The following is a 12,663-nucleotide window of genomic DNA, read 5'->3' as shown; positions in this document are numbered from 1 at the left end:
AGCCCATTGTTGAGATCTGCTCAATATTTTTTCCCCACAATATTACCACTCATTAGCAATATACCTGCTCACCCAGGAGCTCTAATGGAGACATAAAATGAGATTAATGTTGTTTTTACACCAGCTAATACCAGTATCCACTCTAGAGCCTGTGGACCAGGAATAATTTTGACTTTGAAGTCTTATTATTTAAGAAATACATTTTGTAGCACAATAGCTACCATAGGTGGCTTTTCTGATGGATCTGGAAAAAGTAAGTTGAAAGCCTTCTGGAAAAGATTCCCCATTCTGCATGCCACCCAGAACATTTGTGATTCACGGGAAGAGGTCCAAATATCAACATGAACAGGAGTTTGGAAGAAGTGATTCCAACCCTCATGGATGGCTTGGAGGGCTTCAAGACTTCAGTGGAGGAAGTAACTGCAGATTTGGTGGAAATAGCAAGAGAATGAGAATTAGAAGTGGAGCCTGAAGCTGGGACTGAATTACTTCAATCTCATGATCAAATTTGAACTGATGAAGCACTGCGTCTGAGGGATAAGCAAAAGAAAGTGGTTTCTTGAGATGGAATCTACTCCTGGTGAAGATGCTTTGGAGATTGTTGAAATGGCAACAAAAGATGGTTGGAGAGGATTGAGTCCAGTTTTGAAAGAAGTTCTCCTGTGGGTAAAATGCCATCAAACATGCTACAGAGAAATTGTTCATGAAAGAAAGATTCCGTTGACGTGACAGTCTTCATTGCTGTCTTATTTTAAGAAACTGCTGCAGACACCCCAATGTTCAACAGCCACCACCCTGATCAGTCAGCCAACGTCAACATCAAGGCAAGACCCTCCACTAGTAAAAAGATTACAACTTGCTAAAAGCTCACATGATGGTTAGCATTTTTTAGCAATAAAGTACTTTTATTTCTATTTCTTGTTTTTTTAAGTTAATACATTTTTATTGAAGGAATTTTACATGTGGTTTCTTCCACTGCCAATCACCATTGTGCCTTCAAAGTCAGAATCGTAATCTTCAAAGTAGCCCTTTTGAAAAGAACTTCGGTTCAGTCCACATTTGTCACTGTCAGTCCACAGTTCTTTCAGCGTCTTTGGTCTCCAACTGAATACGGACTTCACCTGTAATCTTTGGGTTCCAGTTTCTTTACGTTAGGGTCCTAGATGTCAAATTGTAGGAAATACATGGGTTGCTGTTTTTGAAAATGATCTAAAATTATTATTCCTTAATTATTTCTGATACCAAAACAATTTGATGTCCACTGTACTCCATGGGCCTAGCAGAAAATGTTACAGGTAAAGTATTTTTAAATTAAGATATGTACACAGACTTTTTAGGCATAATGCTATTGCAGACTTAATAGACTGCAGTATATGTAAATGTAATCCCAAATGTAGAGGGAAACCAGAGCATGTATTTGACTCCCTTTATTGCAATATTCGCTTTATTATAGTGGTGTGGAACTAAACCTGCACCACGTCTGAGGTGTGCCTCAGAGCTCAGCTAAGAATGCCACATGGAGTACATCCATAGACCAGAGGTAGACTCGAAAGAGCAGTTTCACACCCATTGCATTTGTGTGCAAAAAAATGCAAAGAATAGGATTTTTTTTTCCCATTTAGAGATCCTTTTCCTTCCTTGGAGAATCTAGCAGGGGGAGAAAAAAAAGATGGACCCCTGAGACAAACAGGACTAAAAGCACTCACTGATTAGGGGAAACATTTATTCATTTATGAACTAAAGTCAGCTTTCTGTTTTTCTTCTCTCTTTTTAGAGAAAGTTTTATTAAATACCTTGTGTGTGCCAGAGACTATGTGCAGGCACGTAGTCTACGTAGTGGACTGCATCTGGTGACCCCTGAAAAAAGACCAGGGCTTAGCACACAGCACATGTTAATTGCTGTTTGTTGAATGAAAAACGGATAGAAGCGGGAACAGCTGATGAGCTAGAGCCCCCCAGAGTGAGAACCCACATTTTCCTAAAGCGGTTGACCCATCTATCCATCTTTGGCTTGTAGTTTTAGAGAGTCCTCCTCTTTGTCCTCCCAGAAAAGGGTATTTTTTAGAGCTGCCTCTACTGCTCTTGCTCTAAAACAATCATTTTGTCTGTTCTGAATTGGAATCTTTCTTGTTCACTCTTGGCCCTCAAGGTAGGCTATGCTGAGGCTGTCCCAAAGGCAATCACTGAGTGAGGATATAAAGGAGGATAGAGGGAGCATTATTTTGTTGTACCCCTGATTTCACTTAAATAATGATCGCTTTTCTTTTCTTTTTTGAAAAAAAATTTTTCAAGTTTATTTATTCTTGAGAGATAGAGAGAGAGCATGAGCAGGGGAGGGGCAGAGAGAGAGGAGGAGACACAGAATCCAAAGCAGGCTCCGGGCTCCGAGCTATCAACACAGAGCTCCACATGGGGCTCGAACTTAACAACCCGTGAGATCATGACCTGAGCCGAAGCCGGACGCTTAACTGACTGAGCCACCCAGGCGCCCCTATGATCGCTTTTCTTTTCCCAGTCATAAAAGTTATTCTTTAAAAATTATTTTAACTAAAGTAATATGGTACTTTAATTGGTATTTTGACTAAAGTAATATATTACATGGCTAAAAAAAATAGTAAGGCTTATTATGAATGATAAGCCCCCTTCTTAATTCCTCTGTCCTCATTTGTTAACATAGTTAAGTCACAATTTTTGGTTAATTGCTGATGTTTATATTATGCTTTTTCTTTTTATACCTTGATGGATTTTGTACATTAGCAATAGTATTACTGGCAGAACCAGAGTTTGCTAAGGCAGCAGCTAACATGTATTGAGTCTTTACTATGGACTAGGCACATGTATTACTTCATGTGACTCTGTGTGACATTAGGTACTGGCAATACTCCCATCTTACCAATGAAGAAATCAAGACACAGAAAGGTATCATATGGCTAGGCATTCCAGCTCTAGAAACTAACTGAGCTTTTAGCAAGGTGAATACTTGTCCCCTGAAAAATCCTACCAAGTAAGGAAATAAAGGTCCTAGGCAAGAATTTGAAGTTGTGCTGGGATTTTAAGGCTCAAATTTAGTTAGCTTGGGAGACAGGCTGTTCAATGGGAGGAACCCAGGGGGAACAAATATATGCTATAAGGTAGGATAGTTTTTCCCCTTTCATTGCCTTATGTTTGTAAATACTTCTTGTAATGCCTTTCCCAAGCTCTCGTATTTTCCTAAGCATTTAATAATAGTCTACCAGAGAATCTTCGTGCAGATTCGGGATGAAGGGGCAATTCAGAGCATTCAGTTAAAATGCCCAGATGTTGGACATCTTTAATATGAGGACATTCACACAGAATTTATGGAATTGGAACAGTTTTGGAAAAAAAAACTTGTTATCACATATGTGTCATTGGTCAAAACAAGACTGGGTGAGAAGGTATGAAAGTAGATGCAGATTTCACCATTTTAGTAAACAACTGTGAGAACCCTTCTGACCAGAGAGAGTAGCATATATGGAGTTCTGCTTTTCTTCCTTCCCCATCTAATGTATCCATTTATGAAAACTTAACTTTTTTTTTAATAATTCTGGCATTATAAGCTCCCTCCAGCACTTATCTCCATCTAACTGGCTCATTTTAAAGCCAGTGCCATTGATTATAAAGGTAACCTTATAGCAAAGCTTGGAAGAACTGGGGTAGGACCAGTGAGTTGATAATGGAAGAATTGACAGGATCCAGAAAATGGGGTGGTTCTATACTGCCTAAAGCAAGTCCAGCCAGCTGATCCCTTCCTAGCTCTAAAAACTGTAATATTGTATACATGTGTATATGATATACTGTACATCAAAAATGAAGCCCAGAGATTTGGTGGAAAACTGTGTTTCTTGATGTTGGAGCTGCCATGAAAACAATCCGGCCCCTCTCTGATGTAATCTGGGGAATAAAATGCTAAAAATATCACGAACGCGTTGCTTTTACCCCAGATCTGTTTTGACTAGCACAGCTTGCAACTGTTTACATAGAGAGAAGGGGGAGCAGGTTCCGAACGGGGCATCAGCCTACTGTTCCTGACGTGCATTTTAATAGGCCACCTGACAAGATCAACAGGAAGAAAAGAAAAATTGTGAACAGGTGCGAGGGAGCCAGAGGAAGATGGTCCTACTTGTCCCTCCTCTTAATCAAGTTGGCACATTATTTTGCTGCCAGGATTCTCTGGCTTATACCGGTGGCTGTGCTAATTGCCTCTAGGGTGGGGCTTGATTAAGGGGACCCAGAATCCCACATTGATTCCCCTGTGCCTTAAACAAAAGGAAAACTGGATTTTTGTTTGGCTGTTGCACTGTCAGAACCCGAAATACTCCATTCGTCTGCACAGAGGCTTGTTGGCGAGTGCCACTCCTGACGGCTGCATCGCCATGGAAATGTGTGACACGTTTGTTGATGAGTTGTCTGTTTCCAGATGGACATCCTCATTCCCAGCACCAGCCTTTGAGAAATTTAACAAATCATTTTTAAGTATTTGTTTTGTACAAATTGTGGTTTATCTAAAGGTCTCGCTGGCTTTTTTTGTTTTATACCACAACGGATTTTATGCAGTGTGTTGTGTAAGTAATAATGATAGGTCCGGCTTTGTAGTCATGGCTCTGTGTTTTTTCTTTCTTTGTATCCAGTCGTATCCACCATTGGCTGGCCAGCTGTGGTTGTTAATGAGACACTAAAAACCTATCCTCTTTCTGAATTGGTGATGATTCTGCCTTGGTGTTTAAAAAAAAGCCTATGTTGGGGATAATGCTGCTCTGAAAGTCATGTAGCCAGCGGCTTTCCCATTTCATTGAAGAAAAATATTAGGAAAATATTAATAGTTTGTCTACTGCTTTCAATTCAGTTGCATTCCTTGGAAGGATAAAAAGCAAATGAAGACTGAATATTGCTGGACTGCTCAGAGATTGTGGATGGTGGGCTGTGGTGGCTTGGTGGATGGAGAGGAGGAAACAAGGCAAGGGCGGATTTTCTCTAGAACAGACGCTTCGCTGTGTGGTGCGCAAAGTACCATCTTTCAGAAGGTTCGGCTTAGGTCCTCAAATGTTGTGCTTTCTTCATCGTGTCACCTGAGAGTTAAGGTACTATAGACAAAGTCATAGAAATCTACCAAAATTATGTTAAAAAAATATGTGTGTGTATGTAATTTATATATAAATAATTAGAGCCCATAAGCAATTAAGATCACAATTTAGGGAGTGCCTGGGCGGCTCAGTTGGTTAAGCATCAGACCTCAGATCAGGTCGTGATCTTACGGTTGGTGAGTTCGAGCCCCACGTAAGTCTCTCTGATGTCAGGACGAAGCCTACTTTGGATTCTCTGTTCCCCCCTTGCTCTGACCCTTCCTCCCTCTTTCTCTCTCTCAATAAACAAATAAACAAATAAAAAAATTTTTTTTAGGATCACAATTTAGTTGTTAAATTGTTAGTATTTATCCAAGTGAACCATGGTTTATAAATATTAACATCCCAAACTGAAGTTAAGAAGGCTCATCTCTAACTTTTACTTTTTAACCTTTATTTTTATCTCTGTGTAATTGTATTGGAGGCATAATTTGTCAATGTCTTTTTTTTTTTTTTGGTAATTAACCAAGTGCTTTTCTAACTTATTAGTAAGTAATCCTTAATTAAATGTGTCTGTTTTGTTAATTTACTTTCATTTTTTTTCTTTTAATACCAAGTTGGAATGTGAAATTCTTTTGTATGGTGATTGTGGATCAGAGTCCACTGATTAACTTGTTAATAATCCATTAGGACTCAGTATTCCTGAAAGGTTCATTACTGTAACCTCACACTGGTCTTTCTCATTTTTTTTTTTTAGAAAGAAGCAGAATCAATAACTACCTTGAATTGTCAGGTGGAAAAAACAATTAGCTTAATCATGAACATGGAATCTTTATTCAGATACATGCAAATATACTACCTTCATAAGGATGATAATATTGAGAAACATTTGAACAGTATAATTACTTGGGAAAATGTTACTTTAGCAAACATCTTTGGAAGTAGTGTGAGAAGGGGTAGTATGAGGAAACCTGACATTAGATGGAAAATGGTACTTTAAATAATAAGGCAGGAAATTACATACGAAGACAGTCATTGTATCAAATTGATCATAAGCAATAAGAAAATATATTATAACTTCATGAACTGAAATACAGACTTTCTTAGAAATAAACATCTGTCTTTCAGGTGGACCATCAGAGACATTATTCCTTGCCATATGCTAGGCAATCATCAGTTTGTTGATTGGTGTAATTTTCCACTTGCACAGTTTCTGTGATTTTTTTTTCCGACAAATGGGTTGACTCAAAGTCACGCCTATTTGGACCTTAGGGTGCCCCAGTCATTTCCTGTTGACAGGAATCTGATGAAAACGTCATCGGCATTACCACTTGCCCTGGAGGAGAGCTTTAGCTACATGTCGTCTAGAGTTTGTCCTGTGATATATATTGAGATTGAGGTTTATTGTACTCCCTCCCTGGCTGTTGGGAAGTCTAGATCCCTTTACCTAGGGGCCCACTACCTCTCCAGCCTTGAGTGATACACCTATTAGGTCCATTGGATAGTGTAGCTCTATATGCATGTGACTTTATGGAGAGATCAAAGTTGTGTGTGTGTATGTGTGTGTGTGTGTGTGTGTCTGTGTGCACGTGTGTGTAGCATATGAAGTCATTGCAGACTGCTCCATGTTTAATATAGGGATCACAAATAGGAAAATCTCAGTTCTCTAGTGTTTGTACCTATTTGTTGATCAATTTAAACTCTTTAGTCTTAAACAATACTTTGTTTTCCCGAAAGAGAGAAATTAAGGTGTGAATATACTGCTGCCACAGGCAGTTTGAACTGATGTTCTCATGGGGAAAAAAATCTTCCTTTAGACCCTTACGTGGTATGCCCTGGTATGTACAGATTCCAGATGGTCTTTAGAGACGGAATAACCTGTTTTCTCTGCTGCCATTGGTTGTCTGTGAAAGGACCAGGCAGTGCCATGTTCATTAGCTGCCTTCATGGCGCTGAGCTCTTCCCAGTAGGCAGAGGAGAGCACCTCGTAAAAAGAGGCTGGTTAAGGGTCTTCCAGATTGTTTCAAATGTACCACATAATAAAGGCTGCAGGAAAAGGCTCTAACAAATTATGCTATTGGGGGCTTTTCTCACTGACGCTTTTTTTTTTTTTTTTTTTTTTACCATTGTGAGAAAGTTATAAAATGTCTTTTCTTTTTTTGGTGTTCAGACGAGTATAGGATCAAACCGGTGGAAGAGGTCAAATACATGAAAAATGGGGCAGAAGAGGAGCAGAAAATAGCAGCCAGGAACCAAGAAAACTTGGTAAGAATCGAATTGCTCACATAACAATGAATTTTGGTGACACCATTGTAATAAAATCTGCACTGCATGTTTAAATTGTAACTTACACGCCGGCACAAGATTTCTTGAAAATGCCATTGCTATTTATAGCTTGCCTGGAAGTGGCAAGCATCACTTCTGTATCCTGTACATTTCTGAATAGCCCTTCTTTAATCTTGATGGAGAATACTCCAGGGGAAATACTGCAAAATTAGTAGTGTCTTAAAGTGTTTAAATTTAAAGGAAAAGGCGTAAAGTCAGATTGAGATTTATGGAGGGAGGACCAATATATTTTTTTTCTTCTTTTCCACGTCTTTAGCTCTGACCCATTCAGAATGAACGGCTAAGCTTCATGACTCTGGACATGGAGTGTTGTTCATAACGTTGCCTTTGAGAAGAAAATGATGTACTTTTAAGATAGGTCTCTATCAAAATAGTCAGCACTTCATGTTCACAGTGTTAAAGGTATTGGGGCTTTTGAGTTAATGTGAGAATTGCAATGATCTGAAACAGGAAATTAGGAGCCCCCTTCTTTCATGTGAATCCGTATACATATTACACCTTAATATTCCATCTCTATAAAAACATTTAGTCAATTGCCATATTATCTGATTTCTTAAAAGAGGTAACAAACTGTTAAGGATATGCATTTACTCCATTGTGTTAGAGCAAAATTGTTTTTATATTTTATTTGGAGGTTAATTATTTGCTATGTTTTTCATGTTTGAGTGGATGTATTTTTAAGACGGTGGAAACGTCATATAATGTTTTGCTTGACTTCAGCTCCTTTTTCCATTATGTGCTTTGTTTTTGTTTTTATGATTTTGGCTACAGCAGAGGGAGTTGGTCACTGCGTATGGGTGTTTCACGCTGTCATTTTCCATGACACACTAATGAACATAATGGGCTCATTCTTTCTCCTCTGTTCTTTTCTGAACATCTGAACTACAACTTGAAATACTGAAGCTGTCAACAACTGAATATTTTAGATCATTTTTAAAAAGTGAAAATATTCTGTAATCAAATTTTTCTTCATAAATGGGACTTGGATTTTAAGGTATTGCTTAAGTCACAGAGATTCATCACACCTGTGGTATATTTTAACATTAACACTTAAATCCAGAAAACAGTAGCTATGACTAAGCATGGAAGTTACTCTGATCAGACTTTACGTGAATTTTTTCTAACTTTGAATAGATAAATAGAAGACCTTAGTAGTTGAAGCATCAGTGGTCATTTTTCTACTTTATTTTGCTAAAAGTCAGACTCTGTCCTTGTTTCACGTAATTCCAGGCTGAGTTATAAATCTCATCTTTAATGTTTCCACCGGAGGCTAAAGAGACCCTGGTGGCCAGTCTGGCTGTTCTTTGGATCTAACACTAGAGTCCATCCCTGCTTAGCGTGCTTGTATCTCTGAAGTCCTAAGGGAAGCAACGGCTTCTGTCTTACAGCTTGTGATTTCCTCACTGTGCCCTCAGATTGAAAGCCAATATAGATTTGTCCTTCTCTCTAATTTCAGTCTCTCAACATTTTGGTGCCTACTATATTCTTTTCCAGTACTTGGCCAGAATTGGTGTGAGTGCTTTTCTATGCAGACTGAATGAAAATTCAAAAAGAGAGAAATTCCTGGCTGCTTTTTTTTTTTACTTGTAGACTATCTGTGACAACCCCCCACCCCTTTTCTGCCAGCCAGTCAGAGTCCAGACCACCAAGAAGAGCTTTCAGTTGTGTAAAGACTTGCAGAAAGAATGGGGAATAAATGGTTATCTTTGATTCTGACATTTCTAGACTGCTTTCCAAAATTAAATGCTTTTTTTCTTTTTTTTTTTTTCAGTTAACTGGTAGTATATTCTCTTGTCACCTACTCCATCCTTTGGGATACATCATAGAGTATGGACCATGCATGTTATTTGAGAAAACTAATGGCCTCCTAAATTTGAAGTTTACATTGAGGTGGATGAAATAGGTTTAATGATCCTTTATTCCTCCATCCATTAAAGTAATCTAAAAGACAAGAAGTTCTTGTTTTTAGTATTTTTATAAGTTTTGTTTTGTTTTGTTTTGTTTTGTTTTGTTTTACTCAAGGTGTTAAAATTAAGGGGCTGAGCAAACTCAGTCCAGGTAGTGTGGCATGATGGTGACTGATGACCATGGGCTCTGGAGGCAGAAACTGCCTGGGTTCAAATCTCAACTCTGTCCCTTGCTCACTGTGGGGTCAAGTTACTTCATGTCTCTGACCTTCCTGCCTGTCAAGTGGAGACAAAGGCAGTGCCTCATGGTGCTACATGAGATGATCTTTGTCAAGGCTTGGAGTGCAGTGCCTGGCCCGTGATAAACATCTAGTGAGAGTTAGGCATTATCATATAAAATAGAAGGAAAAGAATGTTAGGGTCAGTGTTTCTTTCCTTTTTGTTTTATGTTACTTGGTGAGAGATTTCTAAAAGAATACTTTAATGCCAGTATTACATGTATTTTGAAAAATCTTGCTCCAGAACTATGAAGTTATTGAAGCAAATATGTGTTAATCACCTATTATGTACAAGGCCCTTATTTGTATCAAGAGACATACCAATACTTAAAGTCACTGTTCTTAAAGAGCTTATAGTAAAGTTGAGAGAACAGGTCACTTCCAACAAATATTTTATTGATTGCCTCCTGGGTACAAGGCATGGAGTCTAGTATGGACTAGACTCTGCAGAAAAGCACAAAATAAAGAAACCACTGACCCTTGCCTTAAGGTCCTTATATGGTAGTACACAAGGTAGATACCAAATGACTATAAATAAAACTGGATTAAATACATAAATAAATACATAAATCAACCAAGCAAGCAAGCAAGATTGGTTCTGAGAAGACAATACAAAGTACTGCCAATATCAAAGGAGGCAGAGACTTTGTCTGTTGGGGTGTCAGGACCTACTTCACAAAAGAGCTGGTGCTTGCAGTGGGTCTTGAGGATAGAATGACAGAGGCTGCCCCAGGCAGAAGTGACAGAGATTGAAAATGCAAGGTGTATTTCATAAGCACGTGGTCCTGTTTGGGGAGTGGGAGGGAAGAAGAGAAGGTGTCAGTAGGACAGCAGCAGGAAATTACAATCAAAATGTAAATGGAGTATTATATGGAGCCTTGATGGCCAGCTGAGAGGTCTGAAATTAATTCAGTGGATCATCGGGAGCCTTTGAAGATTTGAATGAAGCAGAGGATTGGCAGACTGAGATTATGAGTCAGGAAAGTTTATGCAGCAGCTGTAGGTGTAACGTGGATTGGTGTGGGGAGCCATGGCTGGAGATCGTTTATAACAGCTTCTCAAGAGACAATGAGCCTAAACCAAAGTGGTTGCCCTCTCGGGCACTTTGGCTGCAGTTTCTGTGGGTGGAGGAAATTGTGCTGGTTTTCTGAGGGTGATGATGAGTCATTTCTATGTCAACCATTTATGTATTCCCAATATGAAGATGTGCATCTATCCCAATTTTCAGCATTGTTAGACATCCACAACGTCCATTTTCCTTCCCTCAGATTTTAATTCCTTCTTCAAGAAGGTGATGTGAAGTTGTTGCTTTGCCTTTGAAGATTATATATAGATGCAGATCATTATAGATCCTAGCTTCGTTGTTTCTAGCTTTATAATTTTGGTCAAACATCTAAAACTTCTCAACTTTGAGTTCTTCATCTAGAGCTTGGTAATAACAAAATTACTCCAGTATTAGAAGAAACATAGAAAAAATATGTTTAGATTCTTAGCAAAGGGAGGTTTTCTTAAACAAGACCTAGAAAGCAAAAGCTAAGAAGAAAGAAAAGTAGTTTATTTCATTAGATCAAAATTGAATACTTCCCATAAAACAGAATAACTACAAAAAAGTAGTTAATAGGTAGGTAGGCAACAGCCTGGGAGAAAATATTTATGACCTATTAAAGGCAAAAGATTAATTAATGTCTGAGATTTATAAAGAACACTTATAAATAATTCAGAAAAAGATAATCCTTGAGAAAAAACAGGTAAATGAAATGAACAGACAGCTCACAGTAGAAGATACTGGGCAGTAAACATATGAAAAGATGTTCCACGTCATTGGTACAGTGGATACTCTCTTCTTATCCAACTCCCTGCCTTAGAAGACTCCTAAATCCCTCTCTGAAAGATGTCGACTGCAGCCCACGGCGTGCTCACCCGGTTGGCTCATGGGCTACTGGCTAGAACACCTCTGTGCTTGTGCTCTCCTCAGTTCATTGTGTTTCCCAAGAGCCAGGGTGATGGTTCCCAAACCTGTTTATACTGGTTGAGTGTCATTGTAATTATGTAATTGAGTTAAGTAATATGTCAACCACTGAAACACAAGTGTGAAAGAGAGCTGTTTCATTGAAAATTAAAGCCAGTGCTTTAGAAAGTCTTGATGAAGTCACGTTACTAAAAAGCTTGCTGTTAAACTAAATTCAATTCTGCACTCACATTATTTCATAAGGTCTTTACATTCTCACTTCAATTAAGAAACCAAATCAGAGAATCCTGGACGTGCATTAAGAGGGTGTGGTTAGTATAGGAAGTACATGTGGACCCTCTGTCTGTGCTTCCTTACATAAAGGAGAAGCCTTGTTCCTACATCAGAAGATGGGAGAGGAAATGAACATCTATGTATTTTAAAATAAAATCATATGCTTAATGTATATATATACATTTTTATATTGCCCTGCTTTAACTCACTTTACCATTTAATAACCAGTCCGGATGGTATTGCCTAATATAACTTTTATTTTAATCAAGGAAATGCAAATTAAAACATGATTCCTTAGACTGGCAAAAATTTGAAGTCTGATAACATCAGTTTTTGGCACAGGTGGAGGAAAATCTGTATTCACATACTAGTGGCAGACATCTTGGAGGACAGTGTAGCTTATCTGTTAAAATGTAAACATGCACACTCCTGACCCAGCACTTCCACATCTTGCTATACACCCAAAGCAGCTGCCCATGTGCGTGAGGCAGCTTACACAAGACCGTTCACTCTAGCATGATTTCTATTGAAAAACTGAAAATAACCTGTCTTCTTGTCAGTAGGAGAATGGATAGCTGTACATACTAGAAGGCAATTAGAAAAGAATGAGTTAGAGCTTTATGAACAGTCATGGAGAAATCATGCAAAGCGTAGAATGCGTATGTATAGTATGATACCATTTCAGATTTTTAGTAAAACAAAACAGCAACACTCTACATTTTCAGTGAATATTCATAGATGTATAGGGATTCATAAAAAACCCAGGGTGGATGTGTTCCAGACTATTAACAGTGGGTACCTGAGTAATG

At 38.5% G+C, this 12,663-nt stretch overlaps 1 protein-coding gene across 1 annotated transcript in view; it reads left to right on the top strand.

Moving 5' to 3' along the window:
* CF1H1orf21 (chromosome F1 C1orf21 homolog) overlaps positions 1–12,663 on the top strand; it is a 227,372-nt gene that overhangs the window by 113,102 nt on the left and 101,607 nt on the right. The window contains exon 3 of the mRNA XM_060643724.3: positions 7,252–7,346. Within this exon, the coding sequence (XP_060499707.1) occupies positions 7,252–7,346 (95 nt within the window). The remainder of the gene's footprint in view (positions 1–7,251; positions 7,347–12,663) is intronic.

Source organism: Panthera onca, chromosome F1 (assembly GCF_046562875.1).
Source record: "Panthera onca isolate mPanOnc1 chromosome F1, mPanOnc1 haplotype 2, whole genome shotgun sequence".
Taxonomy (NCBI): Eukaryota; Metazoa; Chordata; class Mammalia; order Carnivora; family Felidae; genus Panthera; species Panthera onca.
The sequence above is the reverse complement of the archived record's forward strand: the minus strand, read 5'-3'. Positions and strand labels throughout refer to the sequence as shown.